At 42.2% G+C, this 18,249-nt stretch overlaps 1 protein-coding gene across 3 annotated transcripts in view; it reads left to right on the top strand.

The window, feature by feature from the left end:
* Window positions 1–18,249, top strand: part of LOC132405289 (serine/threonine-protein phosphatase 2A 55 kDa regulatory subunit B beta isoform) — a 778,563-nt gene that overhangs the window by 732,037 nt on the left and 28,277 nt on the right. For all 3 annotated transcript variants that reach the window (XM_059989972.1, XM_059989973.1, XM_059989974.1), the window contains one exon: window positions 13,411–13,580. In XM_059989972.1, coding sequence (XP_059845955.1) covers window positions 13,411–13,580 — 170 coding nt within the window. The remainder of the gene's footprint in view (window positions 1–13,410; window positions 13,581–18,249) is intronic.

An 18,249-nucleotide genomic window follows, 5' to 3' on the forward strand; every position in this document is an offset into this window, starting at 1 on the left:
TGATATGTTCCAAGGATTATCACAATCAGTGAATTGCTTTCATATGTAAATTACAACATATGGAAATCTCCCTCAAAGAGCGTTTGGGTAAATGGGCACATCATCTTTTTTTAACTGTTTTGACTGAGATAAATGTTAGTGAGGAAACAGGAGAAAATTTCCCCAGGCACTCTGTATGGAAAGCAGTGGGACTCTTCCTTCCTTCCAAAAACAACCATGTAGAGGCTTGGTTTATCACTTCATCTGAAAGACAGCTTGAAACCACAACTTCCCAACTCAGAGGCGAGTCAGTCTCCCGAGAGCCGGAGTCTGCTAGGAGAGGAGATTAACCAACAACGAAAGTGAACAATGCAGCCTGTCATCTAAACAAATTGAACCCCACATTTTGGGGCTCCCACAGCTGAGAATTTTAAAAGCTGAAATAAATTGGAGAATTTCAGCATGACTGTACTGATTGTTTTTTTTTATAAATATAAAAACATTTGTGATTGTGTAACATATTCTAAAGCAACAGCCAGGATCAATCTCAGCAAATTTACAAATTTACACTCTTCAGACTAACTACCTTACACAGGCAGTTTATTTGGGCATCACTGTCTGTGGCACCATCTGCTTGGGAACCATGGTGTAAATTGAAGGATTCTCATTAAAGTGTGTCTGAGCAGGAAGACATGCTCAGTGACCAATTTGAATTTTCCTACACAGGTTATTGTGTCAGGAATCATAAATGGTGTGAAAGTGCCAGAGTCATCTGCACAGAATGATTGCATTTCTTTGAGCCTGGATAACAGTGCTCTGAAGAGGATTCTCAGGAGATTTACAAGAATGTTACCAGGGACAGAGCTTTGAGTTTCTCAGTTGCTTCTGATTTCAGAGGCTTGAGAACCTCTTTTAAGCAGGAAAGGATTTAGAAAAATGTTCAAAATCAATTTAATAGAGTAAATAAGAAAAAGCTGATTCTCCTGATAGAGTGGATGGTTACCAGAGGGTGCACTTTAAGCCTAAGGAGCAGAAATATGATGAGATTTTTTTTGGACATTTGAGTTACACTAGACTTGAATATAATTCTGTAATGGTATAGAGCAACTGGAGATGACAGTAAATCTAAAAGGGGAAGTTATTTGTATGCAAAATGGAAAAGGGAAGATTTACAGAATGTTCAGAGGAAGGCAAAAGTAGGACTGAATGGTTAAGCATTAGAATCTACAGATGCAGGAAATCCAAGCAACACACACAAAATGCTGGAGGAACTCAGCAGGCCAGGCAGCATCTATGGAAAAAAGTACAGTCAATATTTCAGGACGAGACCCTTCGGCAGGACTGAATGGTTAGCTGTTTCAAAGAACTGGTGCAGGCAGTTCCTCCCTAAATGTTGGTAATTGTTAAACTTGCTCAGATCCACTAAAGCTACTGGGGGTAAAGAAGGTGGTATCACGGCAAGTCCTATCATCAGACAGCATGGTCATGAGTACAGGATCATCATTGAAAATTGAAACTAGAAACTTCTGTTAATTTATCGGTCTTTATGATTGAGCTCTGATCATCAAGATCAGTTGAGATAGCACAAGTCAAAGATTGAATGAAAAATTATCCAGATAGGTTTGTTTGCCTGATCAGCTTTGCTTCCAAGAATGCATTTTTCATTTTTTCCACATGTGAATCCTCTTTCTATTATCTCTCAGTTTAGCATTTTACATTGTTGTAATTATACCTATCTATTGCAGCATGGCATCTTGGTTATGGGTGGGAGGTTAATAGCTTGAAAAAGTCCATTGCAATTTCCCAAACATTGATTGGCATCTCCCTTGAGCAAGGGGTTTAGATGGGATAGAGTTTGTTAGGTGTGTTCTGGAAGGTTTCCTGACACAATATGTACATTGGCCTACAAGAGGAGAGCTGTACTTGATCTGGTATTGGGAAATGAACCTGGTCAGGTGTCAGGTCTCTCAGTGGGAGAGCATTTTGGAGATAGTGATCACAACTCTGTCTCCTTTACCAAAGCATTGGAGAGGGATAGGAACAGACAAGTTAGGAAAGCATTTAATTGGAGTAAGGGGAAATATGAAGCGATTAATCAGGAAGTTGGATGCATAAATTGTGAACAGATGTTCTCAGGGAAATATACGGCAGAAATGTGGCAAATGTTCAGAGGATATTTGCGTGGAGTTCTGCATAGGTACATTCCAATGAGATAGGAAAAGGATGGTAGGGTGCATGAACCACGGTGTACAAAGGCTGTTGAAAATCTAGACAAGAAAAAAAGGGAAGCTTACGAAAGGTTCAAAAAACTAGGTGATAATAGAGATCTAGAAAATTATAAAGCTAGCAGGAAGGAGCTTATGAAGGAAATTAGGAGAGCCAGAAGGGGTCATGAGAAGGCCTTGGTGAGCAGGATTTAGGAAAACCCCAAGGCATTCTACAAGTATGTAAAGAGCAAGAGAATAAGATGTGAGAGAATAGGACAAGTGTGATAGTGGAAAAGTGTGTATAGAACCGGAGGAGATAGCAGAGGTACTTAATGAATACTTCGCTTCAGTATTCACAACGGAAAAGGATCTTGGCAATTGTAGGGATGACTTACAGTGGACTGAAAAGCTTGAGCATATAGACATTAAGAAAGCGGATGTGCTGGAGCTTTTGGAAAGCATTAAGTTGGATAAGTCACAAGGACCGGATGAGATGTACCCCAGGCTACTGTGGGAGGTGAGGGAGGAGATTGCTGAGCCTCTGGCAATGATCTTTGCATCATCAATAGGGACGGGAGAGGTTCCGGAGGATTGGCGGTTTGCAGACGTTGTTTCATTATTCAAGAAAGGGAGTAGAGATAGCCCAGGAAATTACAGACCAGTAAGTCTCACTTCAGTAGTTGGTAAGTTGATGGAGAAGATCCTGAGAGGCAGAATTTAAGAACATTTGGAGAGGCGTAATATGATTAGGGATAGTCAGCATGGCTTTGTCAAAGACAGGTTGTGCTTTATAAGCCAGATTGAATTTTTTGAGGATGTGACTAAACACATTGATGAAGGTAGAGCAGTGGATGTAGTGTATATGGATTTCAGCTAGGCATTTGATAAGGTACCCTATGCAAGGCTTATTGAGAAAGTAAGGAGGCATGGGATCCAAGGAGATCCTTGAATTTGTAGATCCAGAATTTGCTTGCCCATAGAGTGGTTGTCGATGGGTTATATTCTGCATGGAGGTCAGTGACCAATGATGTGCCTCTGGGATCTGTTCTGGGACCCCTTCCCTTTGTGATTTTTATCAATGACTTGGATGAGGAAGTGGAGGGATAGGTTAGTAAATTTGCTGATGACACAACAGTTGGGGGTGTTGTGGATAGGGTGGAGGACTGTCAGAGGTTACAGCAGGACATCGATAGGATGCAAAACTGGGCTGGAAGTGGCAGATGGAGTTCAATCCAGATAAGTTTTTTTTAATATATATTTTTTATTCAATTTTTGATAATTACATAGAATGAATAGAATAATAGAGTATAATATCAGCCCTCCCCCCTCCCCTTAACCCTTCCCCCCTAACATCCCCATCTGGAAAAAAAGGGAAAAAAAGAAAGAAGAAAGGAAGAAAGATTGCCTGGATATTGGAAGATCCCCACATGCTCCATGGAATTGAAAATAACTTTAATATATATATTTATTTCTTTCCCCAAATGGCTAATAACTTTATCTTCAAAGGGCCTATATATTTATTCCTTGTATATATTTAATCCTATCTTTTGTAAATAAGGATGCCAAATTTTCAGAAATATATCATATTCATTTCTTAAATTATAAGTAGTTTTTTCAATCCAGTTAAGTGTGAGGTGGTTCATTTTGGCAGGTCAAGTATGATGGCAGAATATAGTATTAATGATAAGACTCTTGGCAGTGTGGAGGATCAGAAGGATGTTGAAGTCCGAGTCCATAGGACACTCAAAGCTACTGTGCAGGTTGACTGTGTAGTTAGAAAGGTTTACGGTGTACAGGCAGTCCCCGGGTTATGCACGAGTTCCGTTCCTGAGTCCGTCTTTAAGCCGGATTTGTACGTAAGTCGGAACAAGTACATCCAGTATTATTTAGTGTCAGTCAGTCAAACGTTTGTCTTAATATATATATATATATATATATATATATATATATATATATATATATTTAACCTTTCTATGCATATAAAACACTTAAGAAACGTATGTATTCCAATAGTTGTTATTGTGTTGCTTAGTAATAATTGTAGCTTTCATTGGGGCAGGACCTTTCACATGCTCCATTATTCTCACTTTATCCGTTATCCTTTAAAATTGTTCCGATCGTTGACTAGCTCTAGCCTAACGATTTTCCAGTGACCGATGGCGTTTCACCTTTTTCCATATGCTTTATTATTGCCACTTTATTTTCAATCGTGATTGCTTCCCGTCAATGGAACAGAAACACTGTGGGCGGCAGGTCCCGAGGTCTACTGGGTCCTAAGGACCACTGCACTAAATTCCCCGGGTCCTAAACTCCACCGCACTGAAACAGGTTAAATGGAACAAGTGGGGGCTGTGCTGGGTTTGGGTATTTGATCCTCCACAATATTCCACGTGGGAATTTAAACTGGACGTGGCAGTGTTTTTTTTACGAGATTGAGTTGTGAGCTCGACATCAACCTGGTATGGGAGCAGTCTGTCACTAAATCAAACTCGGGAACCTCTGTTCTCCAGCCCGTCGCTGATCTCACTGCGCCACCAGCTGACTGGAATGGGGGGGGCGGATGCAAGGTCACGTTGAATCTTACTAAGAAAATTTTAAACCAAATGCAAAGTTAAACACTCAACACAGTGTCAACAGCAATGACTTAAAATGGCAGACGGCATCGCGATCCGACTTAAAAATGGTGGACAGTGTCACAATCTGACTTAAAATGGTGGATGGCGTTCTCCTTTCTCGGTTCGTAAGAACGAGTTGTCCGTAAGTCAGACGTTCGTAACTCGGGGACTACCTGTATTTGCCTTCATCAACCATGGGATTGAGTTCAAGAGCTGAGAGGTAATGTTACAGCTATGTAGGACCCTGGTCAGACCCCACCCTGTTCAATTCTGGTCACCTTATTACAGGAAGGATGTGGAAACCATACAAAGGGTGCAGAGGAGATTTACAAGGTCTGTTGCCTGGATTAGAGAGCATGACTTATGAGAATAAGTTGAGTGAACTCAACCTTTTCTCTTTGGAGTGATGGAGGATGAGAGGTGACCTGATAGAGGTGTATAAGATGCTGACAGATGCTGATGTGTGGATAGTCAGAAAGAGACTTTTTCTCACAGCTGAAATGGCTTACACGAGAGTGCACAGTTTTAAGGTACTTGGAAGCAGGGACAGAGGAGATGGCGGGTAAGTATTTTTACGCAGAGAATGGTGAGTGTGTGGAATGGGCTGCCGGCGACTGTGGTGGAGGCAGATATGATAGGGTCTTTTAAGAGACTCTTGGTTAGGTACATGGAGCTTAGAAAAATAGAGGGCTATGGGTAACCTGAGGTAATTTCTAAAGTACGTACATGTTCAGCACAGCATTGTGGACCGAAGGGCCTGTATTGTGCTGTAGGTTTTCTATGTTTCTAATATTCTTTAGCAGGAATACAGTATAAGGACCATTTTTTCTTCCATTTGTTGCTTTTTGTAAAATCATTTTCTTTTTTGGATGGATCTCTTCATCCTCCATATCAAAGATTAGGGAGGGGCACAAGGAGTATCAAAACATTAGGGATGCAGAATAAAAAAAGAATAGCAAGGTCTTGTATCTAAATGCGTGTAGTATAAGAAATAAGGTGGATGATTTTGTTGCAATATTTCAGATTGCCAGGTATGATGTAGCCATCACTGAATTGTAGCTGTTGTAGTTGGGAGCTGATTGTCCAAGGTTACGCTTTATATCGGAGGGATAGGAAGATAAGCAGAGGGCGTGGTGTGACTCTACTGGTAAAGAATGGCATAAAAAAAATCATTCGAAGAGAAAAAATGAAATATGAAAGTAAGCTAGCAAATAATATTAAAGTGGATAGTAAAAGTTTTTTCAAGTACATTAAAAATAAAAGAGAAATGTGAGTGGACATAGGACCGCTAGAAAATGAAGCAGGAGAAATAATAATGGGGGACAAGGAGATGGCAGATGAACCAACTAAGTAATTTGCGTCAGTCTTCACTGTGGAAGACACTAGCAGTGTGCCTGATGTTGTAATGTGTGAAGGAAGAGAAGTGGATGCAGCTACTACTACAAGGGAGAAGGTGTTCAAAAAGCTGGAAGACCTAAAGGTACATAAGTCATCTGGACCAGATGAACTGCACCCTAGGGCTCTGAAAGAGGTAGTGTTAGAGATTATGGTGGCATTAGAAATGATTTTTCAAAAATCATTGGATTCTGACATGTTGCCAGAGGACTGGAAAATTGCAAATGTCACTCCACTCTTTAAGAAAGGACAAAGGCAGAGGAAAGGAAATTTTTGGCCAGTTAGCCTGACCTCAGTGGTTGGGAAAATGTTAGAGTCAATTGTTAAGGGTGAAGTTATGGAGTGTCACTTGGTGGGACAGGACAAGATAGGACAAAGTCAGTAGGGTTTCCCTAAGGGAAAATCCTGCCTGACAAACCTGTTGGAATTCTTTGAGGAGATTACAAGTGGGATAGTTAAAGGGGATGTTGTGGATGTTATATATTTGGACTTTCAGAAGGCCTTTGACAAGGTGCCACACATGAGGCTGCTTACCAACTTAAGAGCTCATGGTATTACAGGAAAGTTGCCAACCTGGTTAGAGCTTTGGCTGATTGGTAGGAGGCAGCAAATGGGAATAAAAGGATTGTTTACTGGTTGGCTGCCAGTGACTATTGGTGGTCCACAGGGGTCGTTGTTGGGACCGCGTCTTTTGATGCTGTATATAAGTTATTTTGATGATTGAATATATAGCTTTGTTGCCAAGTTTGCATATGATACGAAGGTTGGTAGAGGGGCAGGTAGTGTTGAGGAAATAGTTAAGATGCATAAGGACTTAGACGGATTAGGAGAATGGGCAAGAAAGTGGCAAATGAAATACACTGTTAGAAAATACTTGGTCATGCATTTTGGTAGTAGAAATAAATGAGCAGACTATTTCCTAAACGGGGAGAAAATCCAAAAATCTGAGATGCAAAGGGACTTGGGAGACTTTGTGTAGAACACCCAATGGTTAACTTGCAGGTTGACTTTGTGGTCAGGAAGGCAAATACCATATTAGCGATCATTTCAGGAGGTCCAGAATACAAGAGCAAGGATGTGATGCTGAGGCTTTATAAGGCACCGGTGAGGCTTCACCTTGAGTAAACATGAGGAAATCTGCAGATGCTGGAAATTCAAACAACAACACACACAAAATGCTGGTGGAACACAGCAGGCCAGGCAGCATCTATAAGGAGAATCACTGTCGATGTTTCAGGCCGAGACCCTTCGTCAGGACTGACTGAAAGGAGAGATAATAAGAGATTTGAAAGGAGTGGAAGGAGGGGGAAATGCGAAATGATAGGAGAAGACCGGAGGGGGTGGGATGAAGCTAAGAGCTGGAAAGGTGATTGGCGAAAGTGATACAGAGCTGGAGAAGGGAAAGGATCATGGGACGGGAGGCCTTGGGAGAAAGAAAGGGGGAGGGGGGAGCACCAGAGGGAGATGGAGAACAGGCAGGGTGATGGGCAGAGAGAGAGAAAAAAACAAACAACTAAATATGTCAGGGATGGGGTAAGAAGGGGAGGAGGGGCATTAAAGGAAGTTAGAGAAGTCAATGTTCATGCCATCAGGTTGGAGGCTACCCAGCTGGTATATAAGGTGTTGTTCCTCCAACCTGAGTGTGGATTCATTTTGACAGTAGAGGAGGCCATGGATAGACATATCAGAATGGGAATGGGACGTGGAATTCAAATGTGTGGCCACTGGGAGATCCTGCTTTCTCTGGTGGACCGAGCATAGGTGTTCAGCAAAACGGTCTCCCAGTCTGCGTCGGGTCTCACCAATATATAAAAGGCCACACCGGGAGCACCAGACACAGTATACCACACCAGCCAACTCACAGGTGAAGTGTCGCCTCATCTGGAAGGACTGTCTGGGGCCCTGAATGGTGGTGAGGGAGGAAGTGTAAGGGCAAGTGTAGCACTTGTTCTGCTTACAAGGATAAGTGCCAGGAGGGAGATTGGTGGGAAGGGATGGGGTGTTGTGAACAGTTTTGGGCCGCTCATCTTAGAAAAAATGTGTTGGCATTGGAGAGGGTCTAGAGGAAGGTTCCAGGAATGAAGGGGACGTTTGATGGCTCTGGGTCTGTACTCGCTGGAATTCAGAAGGACGGGGGGGGGGAGGGGATCTCATTGAAACCTTTCGAATGTTGATAGCGTAGATGTGGAAAGAATGTTTCCCATGGTGGAAGAGTCTAGGACAAGAGGTGACAGTTTTAGGATAGAGGGCCCTTTCGAAATAGAGATACAAATAAATTTCTTTTTAGCCAGAGGGTGGTGAATTTGTGGAATGTGTTGCAGAGGCCAGGTTGTTGGGTGAATTTAAGGCAGCGATTGATAGGTTCTTGATTGGACACAGCACTAAAGTGGAGAAGGCCAAGAACCGGGGTTAAGAAAGAGAAAAGAAAGGATCAGCCATGATTGAACTGTGGAGCAGACTCAAAGGGCCAGAAGGCCTAATTCTGTTCCTATATATTGTGATCTAAGACTAACCGACCACCTGGGAATGATTAACAAGAAGAAAAAGATGATTAGTATACAAATGTAGACCATACCCAGTTGGTTGGAACTGGACCTCAAATTTATTCACAAATATGGTATCATTAATGACCCAAATCTCATTATGTCTGTGCCAATCAGGAAAGAAAAAAATTACCCAGGCTAATTTCAGCTCAAGGTGCATAGCCTTGCAAGTCAAGGCTTAAGTGAATATTCAGTTTTTAATGAGGGCTTATCAAACTGCAGAGCTGAGGTTCACCTACCATCCCACCAGCCTCCGCATCCAACACATAATTCTCTGAGCAAACACGAGGGAACCAAGGGTGTAGCCATAGGCACCCATATGGGTCCCAGTTATGCCTGCCTTTTTGTTGGCTTTGTGGAACAGTCCATGTTCCAACTCTATACAGGTATCCGTCCCCCACTTTTCCTTCGCTACATTGACGACTGCATTGGTGCTGCCTCCTACACGCATGCTGAGCTCGTTGACTTCACTAACTTTGCCTCCAACTTTCACCCTGCCCTCAAATTTACCTGGTCCATTTCTGACACCTCCCTCCCCTTTCTTGATCTTTCTGTCTCCATCTCTGGAGACGGCCTATCTACTGATATCTACTATAAGCCTGCAGACTCTCACAGCTACCTGGACTATTCCTCTTCCCACCCTGTCTCTTGTAAAAATGCTATCCCCTTCTCACAATTCCTCCGTCTCCGCCGCATCTGCTCTCAGGATGAGGCTTTTCATTCCAGGACGAAGGAGATGTCTTCCTTTTTTAAACAAAGGGGCTTCCCTTCTTCCACCATCAACTCTGCTCTCAAACGCATCTCTCCCATTTCCCGCACATCAGCCCTCACCCCATCCGCCTGTCACCCCACTTGGGATTGGGTTCCCCTTGTCCTTACCTACCACCCCACCAGCCTCCAAGTCCAACGTATAATTCTCCGTAACTTCCGCCACCTCTAACGGGATCCCACTAACAAGCGCATTTTTCCCTCCCCCCCCCCCCCTTTCTGCTTTTTGCAGGGATCACTCCCTACACGGCTCCCTTGTCCATTCATCCCTCCCATCCCTTCTCACCAATCTCCCTCCTGGCACTTATCCTTGTAAGCAGAACAAGTGCTACACCTGCCCTTACACTTCCTCCCTCACCACCATTCAGGGCCCCAGACAGTCCTTCCAGGTGAGGCGACACTTCACCTGTGAGTTGGCTGGTGTGGTATACTGTGTCCAGTGCTCCTAGTGTGGCCTTTTATATATTGGTGAGACCCAACGCAGACTGGGAGACCGTTTCGCTGAACACCTATGTTCGGTCCGTCAGAAAAAGCAGGATCTCCCAGTGGCCACACATTTTAATTCCACGTCCCATTCCCATTCTGATATGTCTATCCACGGCCTCCTCTACTGTCAAGATGAGTCCACACTCAGGTTGGAGGAACAACACCTTATATACCGGCTGGGTAGCCTCCAACCTGATGGCATGAGCATTGACTTCTCTAACTTCTGTTAATGCCCCTCCTCCCCTTCTTACCCTATCCCTGACATATTTAGTTGTTTGTTTTTTTTCTCTCTCTCTGCCCATCATCCTTCCTGTTCTCCATCTCCCTCTGGTGCTCCCCCCTCCCTCTTTCTTTCTCCCGGCCTCCCGTCCCATGATCCTTTCCCTTCTCCAGCTCTGTATCACTTTCGCCAATCACCTTAGCTTCATCCCACCCCCTCCAGTCTTCTCCTATCATTTCGCATTTCCCCCTCCTCCCACTACTTTCAAATCTCTTAGTATCTCTCCTTTCAGATAGTCCTGACGAAGGGTCTCGGCCCAAAACGTCAACAGTGATTCTCCTTATAGATGCTGCCTGGCCTGCTGCGTTCCACCAGCATTTTGTGTGTGTTGTTTACATAATTCTCTGCAATGTCTGCCATCTCCAATGGGATCCCACCACCAAGCACATCTTTTCCTCCCCCCCCCCCCACCACTTTCTGCTTTATGCAGGGATCATTCCCTTAACAACTCTCTTGTCCATTCGTCCTTCCCCACTGATCTCCCTCCTGGCATGTATCCTTGCAAGTGAATCAAGAGCCACACCTCACTACCATTCAAGGCCCCAAACAGTCCTTATAGGTGAGGCAACACTTCACCTGTGAGTCTGTTAGGGTCATCTACTGTACAAAAAATGCTGAAGGAACTCAGTAGACCAGACAGCATCTATGAAAAAAAGTATAGTCAATGTTTTGGACAGAGACCCTTCTGAAGACCCTACTTTTATCCATATTGAGTGTGTGGCTTGGAGTTCCAGCATATGCAGATTCTCTCTTATTTGTGACTTCAGCTGTGAATCAGTTGTGGTCATATACAGTATCTGGTGCTCCTGGTGGCCTCCTGTATATCAATGAAACCCAACATAGATTGGGAGACTGTTTCGCCAAGCACCTGCCAGAAGAAGTGGGATCTCCCAGTGGCCACCCATTTTAATTTCACTTCCCATTCCCATTCCAGTATGTCAATCCATGGTCTTCTCTCCTGTCCTGATGAAAGGTCTCGGCCCAAAACGTCAACTGTACTTTTTTCTATAGATGCTGCCTGTCCTGCTGAGTTCATTTTCTGTGCATTGCTGAGGTGAGGTTCAGTATCAGTCAGATCTTGTCAAGACCAGTGTGTTCAATTTTAAGTATTACAGCATAGGAAGTCATCGAGCAGGTCTAGGGCAGATCAAGACACTCAGTTTGCGTTCTGTGCCCTGAATTTTTGTGAGTGTAGAAATTCAAGGGGTGTGAACTGATTTAGAGTTAGATAGATACAAAGAAGCAGTGTCCTCTGTTGGGGCAAACCTATAGAATAAAAAGATCATCATAAAGAGAGACCATTTAGGAAGCAAATGAGGAAGTTCTTTCTCCAGACAAAGATTAGAAAATGTGTTTGCATTTAAATGGTCAGTCTCAGAGGAGGACCAGTAACATAATGCAGATATTTAACACCCACCCACCCTGAAAAGCTCTTTATATACAAGACACAAGAGACGGCAGATGCTGAAATGTGGAGCAACACATAAAACTCTGGAACAATTCAGCAGGTCAGGCAGCAGTTTTGGAGGGAAAAGGACTGTTGTCGACTCCTTCAGTGTTTCAACACAACAGCACCTCTTTCACCTCAGATAGTTGAAGAAGTTCAGAATGAATCTCCAAATGCTAAGGACTTTCTGCAGGGGCACAATTCAGAGCATCCGGACTGGCTGCATCACTGCCTAGTATGGGAACTGCACTTCCCTTAATCGCAGGACTCTATGGGTGTGAATTTCCCACTATTCAGGACATTTACAGTGACAGGTGCATAAAAAGGGCCGAAGGATCATTGGGGACCTGAGTCACCCCAACCACAAACTGTTCCGGCTGCTACCATCTGGGAAACAGTACCACAGCATAAAAGCCAGGACCAACAGGCGCTGGGACAGCTTCTTCCACCAGGCCATCAGACTAATTAATTCACGCTGATACAATTTGTAGTTCTAAGCTATATTGACTGTTCTGTTGTATATCTTACTGTCCATACTATTTACTACAAATTACTATAATCTTCACATTCAGATGGAGATGTAACTTAAAGATTTTTACTCATATATGTGCAGGATGTAAGTAATAAAGTAAATTCAATTCAATGCATTTGTGAGAAATGAATCTGAACTTTCCATTTCCTTCCATAGCTGTAGCCCATGACTGCGTCCTCTCTAACACTGGCTGCAGCTCTTCATGTAAACTGTCATTGCTGCTTCCTTCCCTAGGATTCACAAATTCATACTGAAGCTTTTTCTAAAGACCCACACTATAAGGTTGAGTTGAGAACAGGTCATGTCAAATACTGCATTAATTTAATTTGAACATAGATGCAGCTGAAGCAGAATTTATTATCACTGACATATGTCATGAAATTTGAGGTTTTCTGACAGCAGTGCAGTGTAATACATAAAAATTGCTATAAGTTACAATAAGAAATATAAAAATAAGTACAAAAAGAGAGCAAAACAGTGAGATTGTATTCATGGAACTTTCAGAAATCTGATAGCAGAGGGAAAGAAGCTGTTTCTAAAACACTGAGTGTGTGTCTTAAGGCTCCTGTACTGCCACCCCGATGGTAGTAGTGAGAACCGGGTATGTCCAGCATGGTGAGCATCCTTAATGATGGATGCCACTCTCTTACTTTGAAGAAATCCTTGATGGTGTGGAGGTTAGTGCCCATGATGGAACTGGTTGAGTCTACGACCCTCTGCAGATTTCTTTGAACATGTGCACTGGAACCTCCACACCAGGCAGTGATGCACCCAGTCAGGATACTCTCTATAATACATCTGTAGAAATCTGCTCGGGTCTGCCAAATCTCCTCAAACTCCTAATGGAGTATACTCACTGGCATGTCTTCTTTGTGATTGCATCAATATGTTGAGCCCAAGATAGATCCTTTGAGATGTTGGCACTCAGGAACTTGAAGCTGCTCACCCTTTCCACTGTTGATCTGTCAGTAAGGACTGGTGTGTGTTCCTGACTTCCCCCTGGTCTTACTGACAATGAGTGCAAAGTTGTTGCGACAAAACAATTTTTATTTTTGAGACATTGTCTGCTCTTATTTCTAATATTCTTTTGTTCCTTTCAATGAAGGACTGCTAACGTGTACATTTAACTTTTATTCTTCTGACTGTGATGATCTCCAGTTTTCGAAGAGCCAGAAGACCCCAGCAACCGGTCGTTTTTCTCTGAAATCATCTCTTCGATATCAGATGTGAAGTTCAGCCACAGTGGAAGATATATGATGACAAGAGATTACCTCACCGTCAAAGTCTGGGACTTGAACATGGAGAACAGACCGTTGGAAACGTACCAGGTACTTGTTGAATGGAGTTTCCAATAAAAACTAGAACGTGCTGAAACACTTGTGGACCTGTGGAGAGAGGGTCAGGACTGAGAGACTGAAGAAGTGAGTTTTGTTTAAATTGCAGAGAGAAGGTGTAGAACAATGGGTGAGGCTAGTGCTGCTGATGTTTTTGTGGCTATCTAGTTGACAAATTAATGAGGGAAGTTAGAAAGAGAGAAAGCAAACAGAGGCATAAAAGCTGTGGAATGCAGGTCTAAGCTGCTACTAAAACCTGAAACCAAATGGAGAATTTTGGAAATGCACAACAGATCAGGCAGTGTCAGTGAAGGAAGAAAAATTGAGTTAATGTTTACAGATGGATAACCTTCCAGAAGAACTGGCTACTTCTGATACAGATGAAAAGCAAGTTATCTGAAATTTTTGAATTCCAATTGTGCCGAGTTGGAAATGAGTTGCTGTTCTTCAAGCACACGTGTCTCATGACAACCATGTAGGCTGCCACTGATAGACAGATCAGAATGGAGATTGGAACCTTGCAATTGTACGTTAATGGGCAGGATTCCCAAGGGACCAAAACTGAATTATTAGAGAAAACATGTTTCATACTTACATTAAATGCAAAGTTGAAATGAGCCTTAGAGTATTCTGTCTGATGTCAGAAATGCATATTTAATACAACATCAACAGTGGTTTCAGTTCGAAACTAAAGCACTTGGCAAAATTAGATTAAACCTGTTCACTTCAATAAGTTAGTCATTAAGTCGAACAATGCAAAACCAGACCAACACACACAAAATTCCAGAGGAATTCAACAGGTCAGGCCACATCTATGGAGAGGAATAAATGGTTGATGCTTCGGGGCAAGACCCTTCATCAGGACTGCAGAACCAGGTCCTTAAGCCCACCAGTATCAACCAAGTAATACTACTTTTTCTGGTAATTAGAAATATGGAATCACATGTACCAAGAAACAATGAAAAACTTTGTTTTGCATGCCAACCATACAGATCATTGCATTATATCAGTGTACCAAAGTATTACAAGGGAAAACAACAATACCAGAATACAGAATATAATGTTGTAGTTACAGAGAAAGTGCAGTGTAGGTAGACAATAAGATGCATGTCATGACAAGGTCTTCGCAGTGGTCACTTTAAAGTACACCTTTATGCTGCTGGTTAATGCAAATATCTAATCAGCCAATCATGTGGCAGCAACTTAATACATGAAAGCATGCAGACATGGTCAAGAGGTTCAGTTGTTCAGACCAAGCATCAGAATGGAAGGAGAAATGTGTTCTAAGTGACTTTGACCATTGGAATGATTGTTGGTGCCAGATGGATTGGTTTAAGTACCACAGAAACTGCTGATCTCCTGGGATTTTCACACACAACTGTCTCTAAAGTTTAAAGAGAATGTTTTGAAAAACAGATAAAAACAAAAATATGAGTGAGCAAAAATACCTTGTTAATGAGAGAGGTCAAAGGACAATGGCCAGATAGGAAGGCGACATTAAATCAAATACCTCCTGTACCTTATAAAGTGGCCACTGAGTGTCAATTGTGAGTTCAAGAAGTCCATTCAATAGTCTTAGAACTGTTACGTAGAAGCTGTTCTTGAACTTGATGGGATGTGTTTTCAGGCTTTTGTACCTTCTGCCTGATGGGAGAGGGGAGAAGAGAGAATATCTGGGTGGGAGGGATCTTTGATTATGTTGGCTACTTTAGTGAGGCAGCAGGAAATCTCCCCAAATTTCAATCAACTACTGTAGATTCTATCATTCATCTATACAATAGTGTTATTTTGCAGTTGGCCAATTAGTTTACAAGGAAACTAGAGCATTTAGTGGAGATCCAAGTGATCACAGAGAGAATGTCTGCACCTTGACGGTACAAAAGGGTCAGGATTGAAGCCAGATTTCTGGATCTGATAGCCAGCAGCTCTACTTGTTACGCCAATGTGTTGTCTTGGTGTGTAAGTTATTTCACATGCTAATACAGGCTGCTTTCTGATCAGCTGGCTCTATTTCCGTTATAAACTGAACTTTATCCTCATCAATCTGGCCACTTGTTTACAATGCCTCAATAGAATAAGCAATTTGCAAAACCCTGCCTGTTTGCTGCTCCTGGACTCTATGCCCAGCAGATAATGCAATGCTGATGGAGGAGAAAAAGCTGAGCTAATATCACATATGGATAACTTCCAGCAGATGTGGCTAGTTCTGATACAAACAGAAAAAATCAAGTTATCCACGTTAGTAAAATTTGATATTGAATCTGGAATGCTTCAGTGTTTCCAATTAGAAATTGGGTCCAAGTGTACTTTGGAATTATAATAGTGCAGGACTGTTAGAGAATTAAAAGGCAGTTAACAAGAATCTGCTCTGAGCATGCGCTCCACAAAAGCTCAATTTATCTTAATTTCTCCTTTATAGACAAGACCATATTGTTAACACTGGATGCTTGAAGGAAGTGTAATTGAATTGCTGCTTCATCTGGAAGAACCTGGATGGTGGGGGTGATAAGAGGTGAATGAACAGTGTTGCATTGCCTGCTGTTGCTGGGGTTAGTGAGGTTGGAAGAGCAGACAATGGAGTCTCTAAAGGAATGATCCCCTTGCAATGCTGAAAGGGAAAGGAATGTATAGTAGAATCTTGTTGGAATTGGAAATTGTAAAAGCTGTTCCATTAAATGCAGAGATTGATAAGGTAGAAAGGAAGTACCAGGGTAATCTTGTCCTTGGTCTGTCCAGGATAGGACATTAAAACAGGTTGTGATGTGGTCAAGGACTCTATCCACTATGATGGGCGGAAGCTACAGTTGAGAAAGGAAGACATGTTGGAAGCATCTAAAAAGAAATGCACATCATTGGACCAAACCCAATGGAGAAAGGGGAACTGGGAGAATGGCGTGAAGGCTGTCTACAGTAGCTCTACTGGGAGTGAGTATGGTCAAGGTAGCTGTAGGCTTGTAATGAATGTTTGTTGTTAGCCCATCTTATTAGACAGCGATGGAAAGAGATACGAAAGGAGAGGAAAATTTGGAGCCAGTGAACTGAATCCACACTGGAATAATGTATTACAGTGAGGAATAATCTGGCATGGGAGGTTGGGGAGTGAATAGGGAAGTTAGAGAGATACTCAATTAAATTTGAAACAGAAATTAATATTCCAGCAATGTTGTTTCATTTATCCCTTCTCTTTATTCATTTCTTCTTGTCAGGAGGACAGATTGGAGCTTTACGCTCTTGCTACTCCACAGGTAGAGAGTGCAAGAGCAGGACTGGGTTCTTCTTGGCTTTTGAGAAGAGTATGTGGATTTAGAAGTGCAATCATTGAGCCTTTTTACTCTATCATTATATGACTGTAAATGATTTGGTTAGCTACATCTTCCAGCTCAATAGACCATAATGCCATAAGATTATAGGAGCAGTAGTAGGCTATTTGGCCTATCAAATCTGTTCTTCCATTCAATCATGTCTATTTGTTTTTCTGATCCCATTCTCCTGCCTTCTCCCAAACACCCTTAATGCACTTCCATATGAAGAACCTACCAATTGTTGCCTTAAAAACACCCAATGACTTGGCCTCTGCAGCAATATGTGTTGACAAATTCCACAGATTCACCACCTTCTGGCTGAAGAAATTCTTCCTCATCTCAGTTTTAAAGATGATGTCCCTACATTTTTGAGGCTGTGCCCTTGGATCCTAGACTTTCTTACTAATGGAAACACCTTCTCCACATTGACCTTTCCCAGGCCTCTTCACAACTCAGCTGAACAAGTTCATCCTGGTATAACTGAAGTGTCTTCCATGTTGTGAAGTTCACAGGATCCGGTTCTCAACCAAGGTTTTTATTCTGCATCAATCACCCACCATCTGTGCAGAGAGAAACAAAATTATTTTTTTTTTCAGGCTAAAGTTCCTTTTCTCCCTTCACAGATGCTGCCTGATGCATTGGGTGTCTTCTGGATTTACCACTTTTATTTCAATGTTTTTGGCATCTGAAGAGGTTAGCTTACCAACCAGTTTGGAATTTCAGTACCATGAGATTGCAGCTGGTGAACGGCACTGAGAATGGAAAGTCTCAGACTATTTAAAATTGATTAGCTAGAAAAGTATTCTTTTTCGCAGCTAAATTAGTTACTTAACAACAGTTACATGCTTTTTTCACATGTAACATTTGATTTCATTGACTCAGTTCCTTGGAAAAGATAAAGTATATTTACATTCTGCCAGTGTAAGTAATTTATATTCTCTGCATATTAACTTCCATACAATTTTCCAGATGCTTCATTGTCTTTGAAACCATAAAAAATGGAATGGCCCAGAAATCAAGTGTGCATCACTAAAAAATTGCTTCTTTAATCTTTAAGGGAATTTCTAAGAGACTAACAGGGCACAGTTGAGTTAAAAGTGTGTGGAAACCAAATACGGAAGAGATGGACAAAAACACCTAGCATTGAAGTTCATTCAGGCACAGCCATGCAGATCTCCTAGTTGCCAGTCATTCAAATTATGCCTGCTCCCATACTGACTTGTCTATCCTTGGCCTGCACCGCCAGGATGAGGCTAAACACAAACTAGAGGTACACCAACTCGTATTCCACCTCGTTAGTCTACAACCTGACAGCACAAACATTGAATTCTTAAAATTTCTGTAAATCTCTCCCTCTCTAT

Source organism: Hypanus sabinus, chromosome 15 (genome assembly GCF_030144855.1).
Source record: "Hypanus sabinus isolate sHypSab1 chromosome 15, sHypSab1.hap1, whole genome shotgun sequence".
Taxonomy (NCBI): Eukaryota; Metazoa; Chordata; class Chondrichthyes; order Myliobatiformes; family Dasyatidae; genus Hypanus; species Hypanus sabinus.